The sequence below is a fragment of the Balaenoptera acutorostrata genome, chromosome 1, assembly GCF_949987535.1.
Source record: "Balaenoptera acutorostrata chromosome 1, mBalAcu1.1, whole genome shotgun sequence".
Taxonomy (NCBI): Eukaryota; Metazoa; Chordata; class Mammalia; order Artiodactyla; family Balaenopteridae; genus Balaenoptera; species Balaenoptera acutorostrata.
The window spans coordinates 114,968,713-114,993,182 of record NC_080064.1 but is presented as its reverse complement, the minus strand read 5'-3'; the positions used below and the strand labels follow the sequence as shown (position 1 = coordinate 114,993,182).

Here is a 24,470-nt window from a genome sequence, read left to right as displayed (position 1 = left end):
GTGCCCCATCTCAAGCTGCCCCGCCCAGCCCAGGAGTCCTGACAGAACTCAGTTCCCTGTTCGTCACTCCAGCCCCTTGATTTGGGGCTCTTGAGAAGTGGACCCACAGTGCCCACTTCAGTACTGATCAGAACCTAGAAACTAGAAGCAAAGATGTCCAGAGGGAGGAGCTGGCTGGCTCTATGGGCAGCCTCTTCCTGGCTCTGAAAGGTCTTGAAAGACAACAGTGGGGATATCTGGTTGTCCTCATCTCAACCTGGCAAATGTTCAGGTTCCTCAACCATCTCTATCCTGAGGGCGTGGTGGCTGAGGGGTGTGGCCAGGGTAGTGCTTTTTCTGAAGTCCCCCTTTTCTGAAGGGCCTCAGGGTGTAGAGAACTGTGTGAGCAATGCAGTAAATGAACTTAAGAAGGTCTTGACCTTATGAAGTGCTCAGGCTAGTAGGATAACACCTGTCCTATCGCAGAGGTAGGTGAGGGTAAAATAAAATGTTGGAAAGTGCAGAGAACAGTAAAAGACAGATGTCTAGAAGTTGTTTTCATGGTTACTAAGATTTAACAATTATATTTTACATATTACTAATCATGTCTCTGTTTGTCACAGTCAGTTCATGGCTATATTCAAGTGGGCCATTTAAATTGTTCTTTTGGGGTGCAGCTACTATGGAAAACAGTATGGACGTTCCTCAAAAAACTAAAAATAGAGTTGCCATATGATCCAGCAATCCCACTCCTGGGCAAATATCTGGAGGAAACTATAATTCGAAAAGATACCTGCACTCCTATGTTCATAACAGCACCATTCACAATAGCCAAGACATGGAGGCAACCTAAATGTCCACTTACAGATGAATGGATAAAGAAGATGTGGTACATATATATAATGGAATACTACTCAGCCATAAAAAAGAATGAAATAGTGCCATTTGCAGCAACATGGATACAACTAGAGATTATCATACTAAGTGAAATAAGTCAGAAAGAGAAAGACAAACACCATATGATATCACTTATATGTGGAATCTAAAACATGACACAAATGAACTTATCTATGAAACAGAAACAGACTCACAGACATAGAGAACAGACTTGTGATTGCCAAGGTGGAGGATGGTTGGGGAGGGAAGGATTGGGAGTTTAGGATTAGCAGATGCAAACTATTATATATAGGATGGATAAACAGCAAGGTCCTACTGTATAGCACAGGGAACTATATTCAATATCCTGTGATAAACCATATAAAAAATATGAAAAAAAATATGAAAAAGAATGCATATATATGTATAACTGAATCACTTTGCTGTACAGCAGAAACTAACACAGCACTGCAAATCAACTATACTTCAATAAAATCAATTTTAAAAAATAAAATTGTGTTTTTGTTCATCTACCTCTGCAAATACCTTGAGATTCCCGAGTCCTCATTTTATCAGCCCTTCTCACACTCCCAGGCCTCAAGGCTTGCTCTCTCAAATCCCTGCCTCTGTTCTCATTCAAGGCAGTCTAAGTTGGATCTGACCCTACTTTGTACAGACTCTCACTCCCAATCTCACGTTAGTCAAACTTAAGCCCAGAAGTAAGAAGATTTGCAAGTATTAATCAACCATTCTCAGGCCAGAATGTGAATAATTTTAAAAAGTGAGCCCTAACTTATAGCTCTACATTCTCTCACATGGGAAATATAAATACCCTCACAGTATTAACGTTCCCATTTTATGGACAAAGAAACTGATGTCTAGAGAAAGTTAGTTAATTGTTAGTGAGTAACCCAGGGAGCTCATCTCCAAAGCTAGATGAGTTCTTCCCTTCTGTGGAAGAATAATTCCTCCAAACTTAGAAAATGTAAAATGAGAATCGCTTTTTTTGTTGGTTGTTGGGGGTTTTGTTTTGGGGGGGAGTTGTTTGGTTTGGTGTCGCTCTAGAGCATTGTCTAAAAGCTTGCTTGACACTCAACTGACTCTCCTGGAGAATGTAACTTTGTTGTTATAGTATATTTGATAAATAATCTACAACCAAAAAGAGATGAAACATTTACAGTCTGTATGGTTAGTGGTTAACTTGCAAAAGTTGATAAAATGATAGGGTTTTATTGCCCAACAGAGAAGTTAACCACAAAGGTGTTTTGGTTTTATTGTCCTGGAAACTTGACCAATCATATCTAAATTAGCAATCTTATTTCGGCATTCCTTTTTTTATTGACTATATAAATCCCTGTTTCTCAAATGCTCTTCAAAGCAGCTCTTTTGTCTTCTTCCTAGTTCTGCCATTAATGAGTTAAATAAATCTTTGATGTGAGTTCAAAAATAACTTTGAGAATTGTTTTTCCACTTCTCAACTTCCCTATATTGAAAGCAACATCCTAGTGCTTTCTGCTTCCCTGGAATAGCAGATCCACTTGTAGAACTAACATATGAGTGCCCTGAGAGACTGAACCTCCTTGAGGGGAGGATACTTTGTATCTCCAGCCTGCAGAGGACCAGCAATGGCACTAGGAGGAAGTGGCCATTCTCAGCAAGAGTCCTCTACAGTGCCTTCTTGTAGTTAAGGCTACGAAGGCTGCTGCTCCAATGGGCCACCATTGTTACAGCAATTCAATTTCATTAGCTACATCAGAGACTTTATAATGCATCCATTGTTCTTCCTCCAGGAAGCCTCCCAAGAAACAATTTAACAGTTTTCTCACCTGCCATATACTAGCATTCAGAAAATGTTTACTGAATAAATAAATAAAATTGACGTTTTCTTTCTTTCTTTAATTTCTGCAAGCTTAACCAAAGGGCAGGACATAATGGTTAAGTTCCACAGGCTCTGGAATTTGAGTGTCTGGAGATAAATCTCAGGCAACCTACTAACTGGATAACATTAGGCAACCTTCTCTTTACTTCATTGTTTTCCTCTGAAAATGAGAATAATGACATCAATAATTAGAACTGTGCCTGACTCATAGAATGCACTCAATATATTTTAGCCCTTACTGTTGGTGAGGGGAAGAAGTGTCGCAGGGAACAGAATCAATCAAAACACAGATACTGACTGATTGAGCCTAAGGGATCACGTGATTTTTAAAAACCATAAACACATACAAATCAATGTCCCACTTATTTTTAGTTATCACAAAACATAACAAAATTAATACATGAACATAATGAAAAAGGATTAAACCACTAACAAAGGGATAAAATGAAAAGTAAAATCCTTCCTTCCTTTCTTCCTTCCTTCTTCTTACTTCCTCCTGGAACAATTAAACCATTGTTAAGCTTCTTCTGTACCTGCCCATAAAGTTTTAAGAATCTACAAGAATTCAAATAAATAGAAACATACATCATGCACATATTCTTTTTTTTATCTAATTGGGATCATATACAAACTGCTCCCTACTTTGTTGGTTTTTTTTTTAACCTAATAATATGTTGTGAACATCAGTCCTATCAGCACATGACATAAAGCTTCTTCATTGTTTTCCATGTCTGCATAGTATTCCAGTGGGTGGCTGTAGCATAATTTATTTAACGAGATGCCTATTGTTGGAGACTGCTAGAGGTTGGACAACCAGTTAGCCATCTTGGGAAAAAAATATGATTCATAATTCATTCCTTAAACTAAATAAATTCCTGGAAGCTCAAATATTTAATGTAAAAATGAAGCCAGAATGAGTCATAGAATAATAATTTTTAAATTGAAGGGCAACTTTTATTGCTTTCTTAAAAACTGATTCCACAATGATACATTTAATTGTAGACAGTTTAACAAACATAAAAACATTTAAAAATGAAAATCCCAGGACTTCTCTGGTGGCTCAGTGGTTAAGACGCCGTGCTCTCAATGAAGGTGACTTGGGTTTGATCCCTGGTCAGAGAACGAGATCCCACATGCATGCTGCAACTAAGGAGCCCAAGAGCCGTAACTAAAGACCCAGCGCAACCAAATAAATAAACAAGTATTTTTTTAAAATGAAACTTAATCCTACCACACAGAGAAAATAAATTTTAACATTTTGTTGTCTGTCCTTCCAAACTTTCAAGGCATTTATGTATTTATTATGTGTATGAATTATTTCATGATTTAATATGCAATACATCTGACAGCCAGCAGGTGGCGCGAGAAGGCAGCGTTACCGGCGCTGACGGGCCCTGCAGAGTGCTGGGCTCCGCATACAGCTCGAGTCCTATGCACTGTTGGAGCATCACCGCTTGTTTACTGCGGACGACGTTCAGAGATGGGAATGCTATAGCAGAGACCTGAAAGTTCTGGGGGCGTCCTCCAGACTCAGAGCGCCCTTCAGACTCGCTTTGACAAGGCTGAGCTAAGCTTCAGTTCAGAGGGAGAGAGTCCCAATACCTCAAAGCGTTTTCCTTCGTATTTGTGGCAGCAGTGCCAAGAGAAAGAATGAGGTGGGGCACCCTGCTGCTTTTCTTTCCAACAGGGTCCTTTTTCCCACCTCTACTTCCACTCATATTGGTGTCTTTCATACTGCCCCCGTTCAGAAATTTTTCCATGGCATTTTTACTGATGTATCTGGAAATATTTCATTTAAACAAAAATACTGATTGATTGATTGGCTGCATGAGGTCTTAGTTGTGGCACGCGGGATCTTTCATTGCGGTGCACGGGCTCTTCATTGCAGTGCGCGGGCTTCTCTAGTTGTGGCACGAGGGCTCCACAGCGCGTGGGCTCTGTAGTTGGGGCATGTGGGCTCTCTAGTTGCTTGCCCCACGGCATGTGGGATCTTAGTTCCCCCGCCAGGGGTGGAACTGGCATCCCCTGCGTTGCAAGACCGATTCTTAACCACTGGACCACCAAGGAAGTCCCTGGAAGTATTTTATTTTTTTAAATATAAAAAACAAGCCAAGTGGAAATGTCTGCTGCCTTGCAAACTTCACTTCTCTAGGCTGACCCTAGAAGTGGCAGCAAGCACTACAGAGGAAAGAGGGCCCCTTTTGCAGTTCCCTCCCTCATCCATTCTCACCACCCCACCACCACAACCAGCATGTACACACACTGGGGTTTCCAAGCCCCTTCACAGAAGGAGACACTGAGGCCAGGGAAATACAGAGAAAAGAACTAGAGGGACAGTGATGCAGAGCTCAGAGACAGGTCTTGACCCAAATTGGAGAGAAGCGTGGTACCAAGGGGCAGATGGCAATGATGCTTCAAAGAGAAATAAATGTTTGTTAAGCAGAAACCCACACCAGATTGCATCAAAGAACAGCTGTCTGTGGCTGAGACCATTTCATTTCTGTTTTCTGTGCTGACTGGCCCTCAGGTTGCTTACCTACAAATAGGGAAGATTATATACAATTTGGGATTAGGCTGAGAATCAAATAAAACGATGTTTGTGAAAATGATATTTTAAACTGTGAACCACTGTTTTAAATAAAACCCACTATTTTAATTTTTTTGAGTCACTTAAATTTATTTATTTATTAAGGCTGCTCCGGGTCTTATTTGTGGCACGCGGGATCTTTGTTGTCGGCATACCGACTTCTTAGTTGCGGCGTACATGTGGGATCTAGTTCCCTGACCAGGGGTCGAACTCGGGCCCCCTGCATTGGGAGCATGGAGTCTTAGCCATTGGACCACCAGGGAAGTCCCCAAAACCCACTATTTTTAAATAGCAAAGCACTCTGCACAAGGGATTGTAATGTTTTTGTTGTTATGGACTTAAATGGTTAATGAAGTAGGAAAATTACAAACTGCCTAGGCCTGAGGATTAAGAAATAATATCAGTCTAAGAAAAAACCCTAAGAGACATAGGCGCACCTTTTTTTTTCTCAACAGAAAGAAAAATAACATTATATTAGGCAAACATTGCCAATATTTGTGATATAGGCTTTCAAAAATCCCAACATTTGGTACTTCCCTGGTGGTCCAGTGGTTAAGATTCCATGCTTCCACTGCAGGGGACATGGGATGGATCCCTGGTCAGGGAACTAAGATCCCGCATGCCACATGGTGTGGCAAAAAAAAAAAAAATCCCCACAATTGTAGTTGCAACCACAGGCTCTTTTCTCTTCCCTCATTCTCAAATTTCAGTAATAGAATAAATACATGAATAAACAACTGAGAAGAGGTAGAGGAAAATGTTATACAAGTTTATGCACCAGAGGGATTTGTTAGCGTAGTATGATTTTTATGACACTGTGTGTGGACTTAGAGTATAGAAAGATAACCCAATACCTAATTTTTAGGATTTCATTCTGCTCCAGAAATTTTGAAAGGAATTCAGAGTTGGTCATCTCGGACTTCCCTAGTGGTGCAGTGGTTAAGAATCCGCCTGCCAATGCAGGGAACACGGGTTCAATCCCTGGTATGGGAGGACTCCACATGCCTCGGAGCAACTAAGCCTGTGTGCCACAACTACGGAGCCTGAGCTCTAGAGCCCACGAGCCACAACTACCGAGCCTGTATGCCACAACTACTGAAGCCAGCGCGCCTAGAGCCCGTGCTCCGCAACAAGAGAAGCCACCGCAATGAGAAGACCGCGCACTGCAACGAACAGTAGCCCCCACTTGCCGCAACTAGGGAAAGCCCGTGCGCAGCAACAAAGACCCAACGCAGCCAAAAATAAATAAATAATAAATAAATAAATGTATTTTTTAAAAAGTAAAAAAAAAAAAAAAAGAGTTGTTCATCTCAGGGCCACATTCACCTCCTCCTGAAGGTCTCCCTGTTGCCAATCATATTTCTCCTCATTTCTGCACCAAGTTCCTCAGCACTGAGGAACTCTGATTTGTATTCATTTGCTGTTTTAAAGTTATTTTTCCTGATAAAATATGTTAATTGTAGAAAAAACTAAAATTCAGAGAGAATATATAAAGAAGGGTATGCACTTACTCATAATTCCTTCATCTCAGAATGACTGCCTGTAACATGTTAGTGTTCTTCTCTTGTTCTTTTACTGTCCCTGTGGATTTTTGGGTTTTTTGAGATATAATGCACATACCATAAAATTCACCCTTTTAAAGTGTACAATTCAGTGGGTATTAGTATGTTCACAAGTTTAACCAACACCACTGATTCCAGAACATGTCATCAGCCCAAAAAGAAACCCTCCACCCACCCATTAGTAGCCACTCTCCATTTTCCTCTTCCCAGCTGACCTATGTCAATGGATTTGCCTACTCTGGACATTGCATATAAATGGAATCATACAGTATGTGGCCTTTTGTGTCTGGTTTCTTTCACTTAACATATTTTCAAAGTTTATCCATGTTGTAGAATGTATCAATACCACATTTCCTCTGATGACCTAATCATATTCCATTGTGGATCTACCATGTTTTGTTTACCCATTCATTAGCTGATGGACATTTGGATTGTTTCCACTTTTTAGCTATTACTACAGATAGTGCTTCTATGAAATTTTGTGTACAAGTTTTTGTATAGACATATATTTTCAATTCTCTTGGGTCTATACCTAGGAGTGGGATTGTTGGGTCATACAGTAATTCTATGCTTAACTTTTTGAGGAATTTTTCAAATTGTTTTCCAAGGCAGCCACACTATTTTACCTTCCCACCAGCAATGTATAAGCGTTCTCATTTCTCCACATCCTCACCAACACTTGTTATTGCTCATTTTTTAAATAATAGTTATCCTAGAAGGTGTGAAATGATACTGTATTGTGGTTTTCACTTGCATTTCCCTGATAACTAATGATGTTGGGCATCTTTTCATGTGCTTATTAACCATTTGTATATCTTCTTTGGAGAAATGTCAATCCAAATCTTTTACCCATTTTAAAATTGTGTTGTCTTTTTATTATTGAGTTGTATTCTTTTTTTAAATTTTATTTATTTATTTATTTATTTTTGGCTGCATTGGGTCTTTGTTGCTGCGCAAGGGCTTTCTCTAGTTGCGGTGAACGGGAGCTACTCTTCGTTGCAGTGCGTGGGCTTCTCATTGTGGTGGCTTTTGCTGCGGAGCACGGGCTCTAGGTGCGCAGGCTTCAGTAGTTGTGGCACGCGGGTTCAGTAGTTGTGGCTCGCGGGCTCTAGAGCGCAGGCTCAGCAGTTGTGGTGCACGGGCTTAGTTGCTCCGCGGCCTGTGGGATCTTCCCATACCAGGGATTGAATCCATGTCCCCTGCATTGGCAGGCGGATTCTTAACCACTGCACCACCAGGGAAGTCCCTGTAAGAGTTCTTTATGTATTTTTTGGATATTAGAACCTTATCAGAAATATGATTTGCAAATATTTTCTTCCATTCTGTAATTGTCTTTTTACTTCTTGATGGTGTCCTCTGGAGCACAAACGTTTTAATTTTGATGAAGCCCAATTTATCTGTTTTTTTCCTTTGGTTGCTTGTACATTTGGACTCATAGCTAATAAACTATTGTTTAATCCAAGGTTATGAAAGTTTACATCTAGGTTTTCTTTTAAGAGCTTTAGAGGTTTTGCTCTTACATTTAGGTTTTTGATTCATCTTGAGTTAATTTTTGCATATGATGCGAAGTAGGGGTCCAACTTCATTTTTTTTTGCATGTGGCTATCCAGTTGTCTTAGCATAATTTGTTGAAAAGACTATTCTCTCCTCATTGAATTGTCTTGGCATTCTTGTTGAAAATCAATTGCCCATAAATGTATGGGTTTATTTCTGGACTCTCATTTCTATTCTATTGATCTTTATATCTAGCCTATGCCAGAACCACAGTCTTGATTACTATAGCTTTGTGGTAAGTTTGGAAATTGAGAAGTGTTAGTCGTTCAACTTTGTTCTTTTTCGAGAAAAAGGACTCCTTGCATTACCATTTGAATTTCCAAATCAGCTTGTCAACTTATGCAAAAAAAGCCAGCTAGGATTTTGATAGAGATTGTGTTGAATCTGTAGACCAATTTGGAGAGTATTGTGATATTATTAAGTCTTCCAACCCATGAACACATGTATCTTTCCATTCACGTAGCTCTTCTTTAGTTTCTTTCGATGACATTTTGTAATTTTCAGTGTACAACTCTTGCTCTTCTTCTGTTATATTGTGTTAAATTCCTAAGTGCTTTATTCCTTTTGATGCCATTGCCTATGAATTTTTAACATAGATGGGCTCTTACTATGCAGGAACCAGTTTGTACCTGCTTTTTTAATTTCAATCATATCATAGACATTTCCCCCAAGTTATTAAGACTCCTTTTAAAGCTACATATTAGTGCATTGTATGGTTACACTATAATTTATTTAGCCATTCTCCTGTTGTGGGATATTTAGGTTCTTTACAATTTTTCCATTTTATAAATATTCCTGTAATAAATATTTCTATTGATCTTGCTATGTCTGCATTTTAGATTATTTCCATATAAGTAGTCACGGCCCCTTCCACCACGAGAGAACACAGCAAGAAAGTGCTAGATATGAGTCAGGAAGAGGGCCCTCACCAGAAGGTGATCATCCCAGTTCCTTGATCTTGGACTTCCCAGCATGCAGAACTGAGAGCGGCCAAGATGGCAGATTAGAAAGACCCTAAGCTCACTTTATAAGTAGCCATGTATTCTTGTTCTCTTACAATGGCTTTTATTTCTCACAACTCTTGTGAGGAGTGTGAGACCCCATGAAACTTGGAACTCCTGGAGGCCCATTTCTTCTTTTGCAGTCCCACATAGCCCCCAGGGACAGGCTTACAGCCTGGGAGAGGCTCCTTCAGGAAGCCCTCAGGGGCCCTGGCTTCTCCTCTTACCCCCGTGGCACTGTGTCCTGACCTTGCCGCAGCTCTCATCACTCACTCATATAAATGCTTGGTAACTTGTTACACTCCCACAAGACGGTGAGGCCCAACAGGACAAGGGCTGGACCCCTAGCCCTTGGCCTACAGAAGACCCTTAATAAATGTTTATCAAATGAGTGAGTCAGGCAGAACAGGAGTTCAAGGTCCTAGGCCAGAGGAAGAATCTTGAGTCAAGGAATTATGGCCATTAGGTTTTTGGAGTGGCTGGCAAAGTATGCCACACAGAAATTGTGGGCGAGAAAGGGCCCTTGAGGTTGCCCTATTCAGGAGTTTTCAAACCTCTTTTATGCCCACAGTATAATATATTAGATAGATAGGTAGATTGATAGATAGATAGGGAAGACGGAGTGGGAAAATGGTGGTAACTGAAGACCTATCTGTGGAATTTTCTCTCTCTCTCTCTCTCTTTTTTTTTTTTTTTTTTGCCGCGCTGCTCTGGCTTGCTGCATCTTAGTTCCCCGACCAGGGATCGAACCCGACCCCTGGCAGTGAAAGCGCGGAGTCCTAACCGCTGGACAGCCAGGGAATTCCCCCTTTATTTTTCCTTCCCAGGTAGCATATTTTTAAAGTAAAACTAATTTTAGGTAAAAAAAAAAATCTTGTGGGGATGAGGGAGTATGACACACTGAGCAATTATGACAAAACTTTACTGTGACACGGCAGTTTTTCTTTTTGAAGTTCCTTGGGGTGGGGGTGGGGTGGGTCGGGCTCTAAGTTACCGTAAATACTGATACAGGGACGCAAACAAGGGATTTTTTTTTCCGGTTTTAGTTCTTGGGTGGCTCAGTGAAGCCTAGGAACAGTTTGTGGGGATGAGAGCACGCGCAGCCTCTCTTGTTGATTTGTTTGCAATATGTTCTTTCCCTCCCCTGCTCAATGGACCCTAATACTTAAAAGGCAAGTCCAAACTCCTCAACCTGGCATGGATTCCGGGATCCTCCCTCTCTCTCCAGTCCCACTCGAGGTCCCGATTTTCCCTGGGCTAGACTAGGTGCACCCCGAAGTCAGGGCTCTCTCTTATGCATCTTTGTATCACCAGTACCAAAAGGGGCAGGTCCTGGCACAAAGTGGTGAGTCAAAAAGTGTTTGATGAACCTACTGAAACCTCTCATCTCTAGGATTTTATAAATAACTGTCCCTGCAGGCTGAGTATTCATCCCCGCAAATCACCTCAGAGGTGCTACCTCCATCTCTGCCTCCACGAATCTCTCAGGCCACTCTCGATGGTTTCCCCTAAAGTTTTCCTTCCTCATATTTGTGCCTGGAACTAGTCAGTGTCGGACCCAAAGCTGTTCTCGGCATCCCAATAGAGCCGGATAGGACTGAAGTCCCACGGCCGTTCAGACCTGCAGGGAGGAAGTAAACAGAACACTTTCCGGATCTCCTGAAATGGGCACAACACAGTTCCTCCGGGGACGACCGAGAGTTCGGTTCCGGCGTGCGTCTCTATGGTTTCGACAGCCTAGAACGACCGAAAGGCACTTCCGGGAAGATGGCGGCGCACAGATCACGTCTGGCACATGTTTCTGCGGAGAGGACTTTGCACTAACGGTAAGAGCCTACAGTCACCCGAACGGTGGCTGTCGGAGCCCGGGCTCAGGAGCAAATGTGAGAGCAGGAGAGTAGTTTTACCCAAGTGAAACTGCGGGAGGAGGGCTGGAGTTTAGACCTCAAGAGGAAGGAGGCCTAGGGAAAGGGTTGCCGGTTCTTTGGAATCGCTGTAAGAAAGGTGGCCCTGGGCCCTTCTCCAGAAAACTCAGGTTGACTGGAAAGAAAACAGTTCCTGGAAGTGTCTAGAAGCCTTCACAGAAACTGCGGCGCACAGCCTGGGATCTAGTTGCTTCTGTCCAGTTATCCGTTCTAGGTCGGTTAAAGCAATTACCATCTATGTCACTCAGTTCAACGAATGACGACTGAACGCATTCTCGATTCTTGGAGTTGCATTAAGTACACCGGGGTTGGGTAATAAAACCAGGGCGTATAGTTTCGAATTACTGCGACAAGGGACAGGCAGTGGTAGGTTTTACAGCGTAAAGTACAAACGTCTATGAGACTGAGGAATGTAGTGATTAAGAACACCAGTTCTGGAATGCCTGAGATCCTGGATCCGCTACTTGCCTGCTGTTTGATTTGGACAAGTAACTAAACTTCTCAGCGCCATTTGTCAATTACCAAAAAAAAACCAAAAAACAAAAACCTCCTAATAGGGTTGTTGGGAGGATTAAATGAGATAATGTGTGTGCAGTAATTAGCAGCAGGCTGGCATTGAGTAAATGCACGTGTTGGTGGTTGTTGTTATTGAAATCTGGGGGCTAATAGATTAGAAATAACGTCTGAGAAGAAGCAGAGGTTTGAGGTGGCCTCAAAGGCCTCAGTGTTTGAATTTTACTTCTCTTGCATTATCAAGAAGCAAGATAGGGCCATTTCTTCACTCAGTGCTTTTCTGTTGGGACTCTCAAGGTGTCAGTTAGGTTTTCAAGTAATCATCCTTCACAGTAGAAATGTGAACAGAAATGTGATTCATCCTAAATTTGCTACTCTTCATACCTAACCAGACTGGTCATCGTTGTTAAGCCTAATATGTAATGTTTAGGAGGGGTGACTTGATGTGTCTGACTTTTTTTTTTTTTTATTAGCATACTCACTAGACATTCTTAAACACAACTGAAAGTTTTAGCCTTTGGAGTTGTCTCTTGGGGAGGCCAGAGGGTTACTCCAGGAGTGCCATTAATCAGCTTTTAAAATGGTCTGCAATGCCTGTAATAAATGATCTTAGTACAAGTTAACTTTAGTGACTCAAGTCAGCAGTGATAGTCTTAGTTTTGAATGTCTTGTGTAATAAGCCATCTTAACCGTTTCAGAGACAAATTTGGTATATAAGTCGGACAGTGCCATTGTGGAGTCCAAAATGAGGAACACCTGAACGACTCTAAAGAACTGCAACTACAGTTGACAAACAACACAGATTTGAACTGCATGGGTCCACTTACATGTGGATTTTTTTCAATAAATATTACAGTACTACATAATCAGTGGTTAGTTGAATCCTGAGATGTGGAAGGCTAGTATGGGACTTGAGCATCCATGGGTTTTGCTATCCACAGCAGGTCCTGGAACAAATCCCCTGCTGATACTGAGGGATGACTGTAGTTGGTAATGTGATAGAAAGTGGGCCACTCTGGAGTCAGGCAACCTGAGCTCATATTCCAGCTCCATCTCTTACCAGCTGTGTAAACCCAGGCAAAAAACCCTTTGTAAAATAAGGATAAGGTGTATCTCACAGGACTGTCAGAATTAAATGAGACAGTATAGCAATATGTGTAACCCCTCTGTTACGCTTTAAATGCTCAATAAGAGCGCCCTTCCTAAGCTGGACAGTTTCAAAAGGGGTGCTCCAACAAGACTGAAAGACAGTGGGGAAGAGGCACATAGCCTTCACATTGAGAGGACAGTGTAAATGCTGGGGCACAGGTATAGGATATGGGCTCTATTAAGTACTGTTGTCTTATAACTCAGGTTAACAAGCACCTCCTTGCTTTGTTTTTACGTGGTAATAAATCGTGGGAGATGCTATCAGGTAGTGGTAAAGAGTGGGGACTCTGCAGACAAGCTTCCTGGGTTTGAGTTCTACATGTATCAGCTGTGTGACCTTGAGCAAGTCACCTAACCTCTTTAGGCTTTAGTTTCCTCATTTGTAAAACAGGGATATAATAATACTTTCCTGAATGTAAAGTTCAGGAAATCTTCCCGGGCTGGGAAGAGTACACGAAATGATCCATGTAAAATCTTAGCACAACCTGGCATGTAGTGAATTCTCCATACATTTGGGTGTTATTATTAATACCAGGTCTCCTTGGCTTTCAACATGTTGACATTGACCTCTCAGTGGTCGGACAGGGAGCTCCCCAAGGACCAGGCCTCTTTCCTCTGTCTCTGCTCCAGCTTCAGGAAAGAGTTCTTATAAGAGCAGTCAGGATGGATTTGATGGATGACTTGGGCACTTTCTTTTTTTCCTCTTAAAGGGAAGATAGTGACCCCTTCTCTTCTCTGGTGAGGGCCTGAGGACAGTGACTCTTTTCTCACCATGAGTGTCACCCCAGAGGTCAAGAGTCGTGGGATGAAGTTTGCTGAGGAGCAGCTGCTAAAGCATGGATGGACTCAAGGTGATTCCCATGGGGCCCTTTTCACATCCCCCCAACTCCCTCACTACCCTCTGCCCAGGGAAGAGGCATCATCCTGGATTAACCCCTATGTAGTCCATTCAACTGGAGGAGGAAAGTTAGTTTAAAGGGAAATTTGCAGAAGAAAATTGCTGACATTTCCAGAAAAGGGAAGAAGGGAAGAAATATGATGGTGGATAGTGAGAAAGAAGTGGTTCGGAGGACTGGGAGGGGGAGGAAGAGACACGACTTCTGTCCTGAGAGAATTATGAAGGAAAGATAGTTTGGGCTCAAAGATGGGAGGACTGCATGGAGAGGTGCTAGAAAGAGTGCAACTGGGAGGGCTTCCAGGATGGACGGAGCATGCCCAAAGTTAGATATGTGGAATGGCAAGGAGTGGCATGTGCTGGGGGTGCCTTGTGAGGGCTTGGGGCAGGAGTGGAATAAGCCAAATCATTCACTGTTTGCAGGCAAAGGCCTGGGCCGGAAGGAGAATGGCATCACCCAGGCCCTCAGGGTAACGCTGAAGCAGGACACTCATGGGGTAAGACTGGGCAGGCTGAGGGAGGTCAGTGTGGATGGGAGAGGGGGGGCCTTGAGGATAGGGGGAGGGAGGGGAATGACAGGTTCTGAGTTCATACTTCTTCCTCTGGCAGGTGGGACACGACCCTGCCAAAGAGTTCACAAACTACTGGTGGAATGATCTCTTCAACAAGACTGCGGCCAGCTTGGTAGTGAAAACTGGGCAGGTATAAGCTCTAATAGTAGGCACATGAACCGTGAGGGCCTGGGACATGTGGGGGTGAGGGAGACATGGCATGTCACCCACTCACGGATACTCCCCCACAGGATGGAGTACAGATAAGGTGCCTGTCTAAGGAGACCACCCGTCATGATCATGCCAAGCCCAACCTGCTGTATCAGAAGTTTGTGAAGGTATTAGAGGCTGGGGGTGAGACGGCCCATCCTTTTTTCCTTCCCTGGTCTCCCCTGGGGCCTGAACAATTGCCTTGTACGCCCTACCTATTCTCAGGACTGTCCTAACAGTGGGATCCTGTGACCAACCTCGCTGTTGCTTACCTAGACTGCCCAGACCCTCAGCAAGAATTGAAATCTTCAGGTTGAATGTATCCCTGCCATCTGCTGAGGGGGCAGCAACAGGGAGTGGGAGGTGGGGCACAGTCAGGAGCTGTCAGAGCAGGGCAGGGAGGGGATGTCTAATTCAGAGGACTTAAAAGTCGGAGGAGACTTGCAAGATTATCTGACCCATTGTCCTTATTTTGCAGATGTGGCCAAAAGGGGGGAAAGTGGCTCGCTGAAGAGCCCACAGCTGGCTAGTAATGGCAGACAGGACTAGAACCCAGGTGTTGAGACTCCCCTTTTCTAGCCCGCCAATAGAAGGGAGCTAACATTTAACGATCCTCTATTACGTCCTTAAGGGCTCTATGTATTATCTAGCAAATCCTTCCCATTCATCTCTGTGGCCATCTTCTGCCCCAGTTCAGACCATCATCCTCTCCTGCCTCATTTCTTTCACAGCCTCATAACTATATTCCTCACTCTAGTCTCAAACCCTACTGCGATTAGTTCATCCTCCACAAAGCATCCAGTGTTCTCTGAAAAACACAAATTTCATTCTGTCACTGGCTCCTCCTTGACCTAGGATGACACAGTCCAGATGCGTCAGACTGGCTCACATGGCCCTTCATGCCTTGTCCCTGCCTTCTTTCTTAGCCTGTCTCTCGCCACCTCTCAGGACCTCTACACTTTAGCCAGATGGAATCTGAATCTTTTCAAGGTACCATGTTTTTTCACTTTCAAGGTTTTGCACATGCTATTCCTTCTGCCTGGGACATTCTGCTTCCTTTGCCCCTTTACCTGCTGACCTTTTTCTTGTCTTCCAGAGCTCAGCTCCTTGTAGTAACTATTCCCCAAACCCTGAAGCCTGAGTAGGGTACCCTTCCTCTAGCACAGACAACACTTTCATCATCGTTTTCTATGTTCTGACATATTCCTTTACCCCTCAACCATGTAGATTCCATCTGGGCCGGAACCATCTCATCCTTATTCCACTCTATCCCCAACCTCTTAGCCCAAAGTAGGTTCTTAACCTGGTTAAAGTACTGTGCATAGGTATGGGGGGAGGGGCATGAAAAGTAGCATCTTTATTGTCCGTTACTGGCACCATGGGATGACCGCCGGGGGCACTTGTCCCACTGTGAAGACCTGATGACCCAGAGCACTTCTTCCTCCCTTCCTGTTCTGTCCACTAGCTGGCTGTGAGCCAGGGAGGCCAGGACTGCCCCCACCCCACCCACCCCCAACTGCAGCCCACCTCCTGCCCAAGTTGATGTATGCAGTTCGACACACCTCTGTGTGGGGCTGCAAGGAGCGATGTTGGGGGCTGACAAATTTGTGCCAGTGGCTGTTCGGGGTGGCAGTGGCACCACTGCTCTTCCCTTTCCAGGAGGGAAGAGCAATGGTGGTGGTGCTGAGTGGGCCTTGTCCACCCCCATGATTCCTCCTTCTAGACGGCCACACTGACTTCAAGTGGGGAGAAGCCAGACAAGGACTTGGAAAGCTGCAGTGATGATGACAGCCAGGGACCCAAGCGTCCAAAGATGTGAGACTTCTTTTTTTTTTTTTTATTTTTTTTTATTTTTTTAAATTCACGTTCTTTTATTTATTTATTTATGACTGTGTTGAGTCTTCGTTTCTGTGCGAGGGCTTTCTCTAGTTGCGGCAAGTGGGGACCACTCTTCATCGCGGTGCGCGGGCCTCTCACCATCGCGGCCTCTCTTGTTGCGGAGCACAGGCTCCAGACGCGCAGGCTCAGTAATTGTGGCTCACGGGCCCAGTTGCTCCGTGGCATGTGGGATCTTCCCAGACCAGGGCTCGAACCCGTGTCCCCTGCATTGGCAGGCAGATTCTCAACCACTGCGCCACCAGGGAAGCCCGAGACTTCTTTTTAGTGCTAGGGGCATGTGGGAGGAGATGCCTTCCAATCTCAAAAGAAAGGACCAAGTGTAATGCTTGACTGTGGGCTTCTTCAGGGTGGAAATGTGTTGTACTCATCTTTGTATGCCCTACACCTAGAAAAGTGCCGGGTCCTGAATAGGAACTCAGTGCTGAAGGAATGTTTTAGAGGGGAGGAGAGGTCAAGCCTTTCCACCAGATCTGTTTGTAATTCCTGATTCCTGCCCTTCCCCAACAGTCTGACTGATGAGATGCTGCTCCAAGCCTGTGAGGGGCGAACTGCACACAAGTAAGTAGCGGTTAGCTTCTTGGGCTCCCCTCTTTTCTCCCCATCACAAGCCCACCCCTGTGCCACTCTTTTCACCCCAGAGAAAGTGATTCCTATTCTCTGCCCATTTCTGAAGCTGCCTGAAGACAGGCAGCTCCTCCCTTATGAACTTTCCCTGCAGTCTCAGAGATTAGGCCTGTTTTCCCCAATACCCTCCCTCTGACTTGGGCCCCATCTATTTCAGGGCTGCCCGTCTTGGGATCACGATGAAGGCTAAGCTTGCTCGGTTAGAGGCCCAGGAGCAGGCCTTCCTGGCTCGTCTCAAAGGCCAGGACCCTGGGGTCCCTCAACTGCAGTCTGAGAGCAAGCCCCCACAAAAAAAGAAAAAGAAAAGGAAGCAGAAAGAGGAGGAAGAGGCTACGGCAACTGAAAGGAATGCAGAAGAGTACCCAGAACACACTGATCAGAGTGTCAGGAAAAGCAAGAAGAAGAAAAGACGGCATCAAGAAGAAGGTGTCACAGATGAGAGAGAGGGAACAGCTGTAAGGCATGAGGAAGAAGAGACCACAGGAACAAGCGGGCTTGGGGAATTGAAAAACAGAGAACAAACTGATCAGTCCCTCAGGAAAAGGAAGAAGAAGAGGAGGCAGCATGAGGAAGACTTGAACATGGAGGAGGCTGTTGTAGATGGTGGGACCAGAGAAGCAGAAAGCAAATCATGCAGTGATCGGAAAAGTAGGAGAAGCAAGAAGAAAAGACAGCGGCATCAGGAGGAGGAGGACGTCTTGCGTGTAAGGGATAAAGGAGATGAGGAAGATGGCAGGACTAGGACAGCAGAGAGCAAGGCATACACGGGCTCAAGTGGCAGAGGCAAGAAGAGGCAGAAGCAACCAGAGGAGGAAAGACCTGGAGTCCACACTGACCAGAGAGCAAAAAAGAAGAAACAGAAGAAGAGAAACTGAAGGCCAGGTCAAGATGCAGCCCGATCGAGTCCTCTTCAGGAGTTGAAGCCTCAGAGACCTGAGTTGGTGCAGGTCTTGTGCACCCTCTCAGTGAGGAGTCCCTCCCAAGGAGGAAACAGCTCTGGAACAGTAGTCCGCTGAGAGGAGAGCGGTAGTGCCGTGTCTGACTTGAGGGAGCAGGCACATTCCCCCTTACAGCATCTAACCCAGAGATGGTGAACTCAAGCACCTGCAGGGACCAGGCAGCTAAGGGACAAGGATGCTGGGGGCTGTGGGAACGGGAATGCAGACAGCCTCTGAAGGGGCATCTTGGCTAAAAGAAGCTGAAAATATAGACCTATGAGAAATGTACTGATTTTTTAATTTTGTGAAGGCTAAGAAAAACATGCAAATTCAGCCCATAGGTTGCCAGTTTCTAACTATACCAAATTGAATAAACATTAGCTTGGTCTCCTAGCCTATGTATAAGTCCTGACTGTCATCTCCATTCTCAGCCTGAGAAGGTCCTGAATACAAGTTAGTTTCCTTAGAGGCCTCTGAAGAAATTCCTTCTGTTAACTTCCTGTAGTCTTGCTATGCTGTTAAGTGGAAGGAGAAAGTTTAGAGAACCTCCCCCAGCTCCCTGTCTGCATCCCTGATAAGAATTGTGTGTGTGTAAAGGACAGCACACCTCACTTGGGAGCCTTTTTTAGCATCTGAAAGTGAATTGTCATTGCCCCCAAATGTCATAGCAACCCCTCTTGCATATTGTTCCCCCAGAGAGAGGGCACCACATCTCCAGTGTTGCTCTCTGGCTCCTGCCATCTCTTAACCTTTATTGCCAGAAGAGCTCCCAGGACTCCACAGCTCTGGGAGAGAGGAACTAAATCTATTGGGAAGAATGCCCGCCCACCTTCCCTCACTGCAGACGATAGACACACTCGGTGTCAGGGTAGGGTGGCAGGTTCAGCTGGTACTTCTTTTCCAGAGCAGGAGGCACAAAACGACCCCCCAGGTAGTGGTAGCGACCAGTAAAGTGGGTTGCAGACTTTTTGGGTGCTGTCAGGGAGATGAGCAAGTCTGGCTGGATCCCTCCAGAGTTTCCCTTCTCCACATCCCATCCTGAAAAGAAGGTGGTATTCAGAAAGAGCGGAAAAGACCAGATGTCCAGTCCCCTTCCACACCTTGCTCTACTCTAGTCCTAAAAGAGTGGGAAGCCCCCTGGGTCCCCACCTGAGGAAATCGTGTCCATGTACGCCTGGGCTCTGGTCTCTGACAGTCACTGTAAAGGGCATTCCTGAACTCTTTGCTCCCCAGCCCTACTTTAGCTGTGGTATGCGCTTCTACACTTGGTCTGAACCTTGAGTCAAGAACCAGGACTCCTAGTACCTACCTCAAGGCAGGGCAGGGCCCCAATCCCCCCAACCTCCTTGGACCCAGCACCTGAGGGAATGTCGATGCTGGCAATGGGCACGGTGAGTCCATTCAGGACACTCAGGATGCTGCGGAATGGCTCCCGAACATCACCCTTGAAGCTGAAGCCAAAGATGGCATCCACCACCAGCTCATATAGTTCATCAATCAGCAAGGGCTGTGGCAGAGCAGAAAAAGGAAAGGATGTCAGAGCCGGCAGCTGCACAAAGAACCCTTAACAGGAGAGGGCTGTCCTTGTACCCACAGACCATTCACATAGGCACAAATATAATTTTATCTCATTCAGATGGCATTCTGAGGCCTAGAGTTAAGCGCAAGTGGGTCACTGATTGAGGCCAAGCTGAGTCCAGTCACATTTTCTGTTCTGAGTGCCTGCCAACCATTGGGGAGGCTACAGTGTAGGACAGCCTGAGACTTGGAAGTCAGGAGGGACAGGTTCTGGTTTTGGCTCTGCCGTGATCTGGTTCTGTGACTTTGTACAAATCACTTCCCTTCTCTTGCATCTCAGTCTCTTCACCTGTAAAATGTGTTAAGGAATTTTAAAAAGAAGTTCTCAAGTTTCCCACTCCTAAATCCAAGATCTGAAACATCTGAAGAAAGGGTTTAGGATGAGGCAGTCACTTCAGCTCCCAGGAGATGCAGATGATGTGTTTACTGCAAGCTAGGCGAAGAGGAACTGGCTGCAGAGTTACAGGAGTGGGGCTTCCCTGGTGGCGCAGTGGTTAAGAATCCGCCTGCCAATGCAGGGGACACGGGTTTGAGCCCTGGTCTGGGAAGATCCCACATGCTGCGGAGCAACTAAGCCCGTGCCCCACAACTACTGAGCCCTGCGCTCTAGAGTCCACGAGCCACAACTACTGAAGCCCATGTGCCACAACTACTGAAGCCCACGCACCTAGAACCCGTGCTCTGCAACAAGAGAAGCCCGCGCACCGCAACACAGAGTAGCCCCCGCTCACCGCAACTAGAGAAAGCCCACACGCGGCAACGAAGACCCAATGCAGCCAAAAATAAATGAATAAATTAATTAATTTTTTAAAAAAAGTGACCAGGGGAAATTAAGGGGAAATGAAGCTGTAGAGAAGGTAGTGTTGGGAACTCATGGAGCACGCCTTACGGAGAAGGCTCTTACACCACTTCCATTCAGATAGTATGCTTTAGGCATCTTCTGTGTCAGGCACTATCCCTGCCCTCTAAGAGTTAATCCTCTAGAGAGGAAGATAAGCAAATGAGCTCAGCCTGGAAAGGTGAGGGAAGAGCAGAACACAGGCAGCAGTATTGAGGAGGGCAGTAAACTGGAACCACCTACCTCTGGGGGCATTTCACCAAGGAAAGGGATGTCCATTTTCTGGCACTGGGTCACCAGTGCAGTGAAGAGTGGCTTGTTAGGCCTTTTAGGATAATAGATGGTTGGCTGGTAGCCCTGTGAGGAAAGGAAAGGGGTGATTCAAGACCAGGTCCTGGAAACCTCATACCCGACAGCCCTTCCCCGCATACTCACAAAGAGTTTGAGGTGTCGAGCACAGACCAGGCCATCTCCTCCGTTATTCCCAGGGCCGCAGATGACCAGGACAGTAGGGGGACTCCTGGACAAGGACGTGGGGGGATATGCCTGAAGGCAGAGTCAAAGGGGATTCAGAGGGGCTTTGGGCAGTGACAGCCCAGTCTCGGCCTGGCCGTCCCTCCCACTTCATTGTGCCTAGGCCAGGTGGCTTGCACAGTGACTTGCCCCTTGGGTGGAGAGTTGTGCCACTGACCTTGGCAATGGCTGTGGCACAGCTCAGCCCGGCCAGCTCCATAAGTTGGTCCACGCTGAACTGGTACTCGTTAAACAGCTCCTGGTCCACGGCCTGGGCCTCCTCCTGGCTGAGGAAACCCACAACCTGAGTCCCCACCCCTCAGGTGTTCCGTCGCGCAGGCGGCGCCGCCCAGGTCCCGCCCCTGGGAGAGGGGGTCCTTCCAACCAAGTCCCGCTCCCGCGTGCCCGCCCAGAGAGCACTTGCCCGTCCAACCTCAGGTACTTCACTGCTGAGCTCGCCATGACCTCTGAGTCCCCGCGGCCACCCGAGATCAGCCGCTGTGGCCCCCACCAGGTGGCTCCCGCTCGACAGGCGCCGGCCTGGACTCTGAGGAGCGATAGGCGCGAGCCCGCAACCAGCAGCCCGAGCCCCAGGAGCGCCCGCAGCCCGGACATTCAGTTCTCAGAGCGCGCGCCCCTGCCCCGCGCCCGCCTCCCCCCAACCCCCGCCCCCACCCCCCGCCCCCGCCCCGGCGCATGCGCGGCCCCTCGCCCCGCCCCCGAGAGGCCGGGGCCGCGCGCACCGCTGACGGAAGCTGTCATGGGGCTGGCGGGACCGGTAGTGGGACTCCACCGCTCCTTTGCGCGTTACTGTGCGCGCCAGCGCCCCGGGTGCACTCCCGCCCCGGCCCCACCTCGTCCGGGCGCCTTGCCTAGATGCCAGCCCTTCGCGGGAGCATTTTCATGTTGCCTCACAGATGACCCAAAGTGCTTTGCTTCCAACCGCCCTTTGATAATAATTCTTGTTTTTCGTAGCTCTTTCAGGAAGCTGTATAGCATAGCAGTTAGCCCGGGTTCCTCCCCTACCACTTAGTGACTGAGTGAACATGGCTCTCCAGGTTTCAGTCTCCTGTCTATAAAATGGGGATACGAGTACATACTTCATGGGGTGGTAATCCATGCAAAGCCGTCGACAGCACCTGGTACATACGGCTCAATAAATTAATGTTCTTATTCACACTGCTAAGCATTTCATATAACTTAGGACCCCTCTCCCTACCAAATTAGCTTCCCCTATCTCTGTTTACCAGGATAGCACGCTGTACTTCCCTAATCATACATAATACTTATCGCTCTTTATCGGGTAATAGCTGTGGAAATAGAAAACCATAAACCTTAAATAGGTTGAGTATGCCAAGATTAAAAATGTAGTTGAAACCCTAGACTCCAGGTCACGATAATATTTCAAGAAAAACCTGGAGAGGAAGACTAAACTTGTAACCCAAGAGCTTTTAAGAATGCAAACACACTCCTGCCGGGTTAAGAGAGAAGTTTGGGGAATAACAGACCGGTTACATTAAGGCACTAAGATAAAGATAATTATCCAGGCGGAATGAAGGACTTGGGTTTTTGTGGGGGTTTTTTTCCGTTTTCCATTATGGTTTATTACAGGATTGAAGGTCTTGTTTTTATGCTAGTATATTCTTTTTCTGTATCATGAATTCCATTCCCGGCTAGTTCACTGAGAAAACAAGAACCCCTCCTGCTTTTAACTACTCCTCTGATAGTCTCCTTTTTAATTATAGGAGGTTTAACATCTCCTATGGGTTGTACCCTTGGCCTTCATCTATGTTTGTTTTACATGTTTGTTGTGGGAAATTGAATGTATCAGACTGGGATTGTGGTGGAAAATTGTTTTTGTTAGACTTTGTTTGTGGTTTACTCATTGAATTTACTCATCTAAATTGAAATGTAGGGTTTACATTACAATTGGATGATCTTATACAAGACCTCATTAACTTTGTTTTATAACTTCACCGGTATATATGTAGTTTCACTTTTATATATTAGTCAAGACTCCCTACAGGCCTACTTGAGAAAATTAATTTGGTAATTCTGAAGATTCATTTCTAAAACACAATGTGAAGCATGCTTCTTTGACATAGATAACATTTTGAGTTTATGTGCCCAGTGCTGACATGAATCATCTCATTTCATCCTCACAACTCTGTTATTATCCCCATTTTACAGATGAGAAAACTGAGGCTCAAAGATGTTGAGTGACATGTCCAATGATACAGTGATAGCTGTCAGTGGAGCTAGGATCCAAGCAGCTTGACCTAGAGTATGTAGTCTTTTTTTTGTAAGGGCTGCTGTGTATGCAGTGATCTTCAGTGTTTTTATTTTTATTTATTTTTTTAATTAATGAACTTATTTATTTTTGCCTGCATTGGGTGTTCGTTGCTGCGCATGGGCTTTCTCTAGTTGTGGCGAGCGGGGACTACTCTTCGTTGCGGTGCGCGGGCTTCTCATTGCATTGGCTTCTCTTGTTGCAGAGCATGGGCTCTAGGCGCACGGGCTTCAGTAGTTGTGGCGCGTGGGCTCAGTCGTTGTGGCTCGTGGGCTCTAGAGCACAGGCTCAGTAGTTGTGGCGCACAGGCTTAGTTGTTCCGCGGCAGGCATGTGGGATCTTCCCGGACCAGGGCTCAAACCCGTGTCCCCTGCATTGGCAGGCAGATTCTTAACCACTGCGCCACCAGGGAAGCCCCTAGAGTATGTAGTCTTAAGCATTATTCTATGCTGAAATGCCTCTCCAAATGCAGAACTATGTAACTAAAGGGTTGTCAACTGCTGACTTCATTCTGATGAGACGTAACTATAAAATTATGACACACTCAGAGTTTATGAAACAGCCAAATGAGGGCTATCCTCAGGAAGGCAGTGCCCAAGTGCCCTAGTCCACCTTGCTGCCTTTCAGATTTTGGAGTTTTCTTTGGGAAATGCCTTCAAAACCAGTTTAAGAAGGGCATGTGGATTGAGCACCTGCTGAGTTCCAGATGCTTTACATATATTATCTAATTTAATTCTGTCCATCCTATGATGTATTTTTATCCTCATGTTAGAGATGAGAAATTGAGTAGCAGAGAGAAGTCGAGTAATTTTCCTAAGATAATATAGCTATGAAATGGTAGAGCCAATGATGGTTGATATTGGGTTGGCCTGACCCAGTAGCAATACTCTCGTGTGGCAGATGCTGCTACTTGTCCCTCAAAATCCATTCTCCTTCCTTCCTTCTCTATTTAAAGGCAATGTTCTATTGGTTTTTGTTACAGTCAGTGAATCTGCATCCCAATCAAGACATCTTGAATGCCTGACAAGATAATAAGCTCCATTTAGATAAGGAAGATTAACAGCTGTGTCCCCTGCACCTAGTTCTGTGCCTGGAACATAGTAGGTCCT

At 45.5% G+C, this 24,470-nt stretch overlaps 2 protein-coding genes across 3 annotated transcripts; one reads left to right on the top strand and one right to left on the bottom strand.

Annotated features, from left to right (window-relative positions):
- The first annotated feature begins 11,147 nt into the window (after positions 1 to 11,147).
- LOC103001167 (G patch domain-containing protein 4) lies at positions 11,148 to 18,541 on the top strand. The gene is made up of 8 exons (XM_007171856.2): positions 11,148 to 11,264; positions 13,736 to 13,876; positions 14,344 to 14,417; positions 14,530 to 14,622; positions 14,723 to 14,809; positions 16,405 to 16,496; positions 17,088 to 17,138; positions 17,362 to 18,541. The coding sequence occupies exons 2-8, from the start codon at positions 13,798 to 13,800 to the stop codon at positions 18,077 to 18,079; spliced, it is 1,194 nt and encodes a 397-aa protein (XP_007171918.2). The 5' UTR covers positions 11,148 to 11,264; positions 13,736 to 13,797; the 3' UTR covers positions 18,080 to 18,541.
- Positions 16,558 to 21,732, bottom strand: NAXE (NAD(P)HX epimerase). Of its 2 annotated transcripts, XM_057526614.1 has the most exons (7): positions 21,505 to 21,732; positions 21,250 to 21,358; positions 20,994 to 21,104; positions 20,802 to 20,915; positions 19,502 to 19,649; positions 18,972 to 19,180; positions 16,558 to 17,114 (listed from the first exon to the last, which is right to left on the bottom strand). In XM_057526614.1, exons 1-6 carry the CDS (start codon positions 21,684 to 21,686, stop codon positions 18,978 to 18,980), a joined length of 867 nt encoding a protein of 288 aa, XP_057382597.1. In that variant the 5' UTR covers positions 21,687 to 21,732; the 3' UTR covers positions 16,558 to 17,114; positions 18,972 to 18,977. The 2 variants fall into 2 exon arrangements, with proteins under 2 accessions (XP_057382597.1, XP_007171916.1); XM_007171854.3 differs by lacking the exon at positions 16,558 to 17,114 and having other exon boundaries at positions 18,861 to 19,180.
- Positions 21,733 to 24,470: the final 2,738 nt, after the last annotated feature.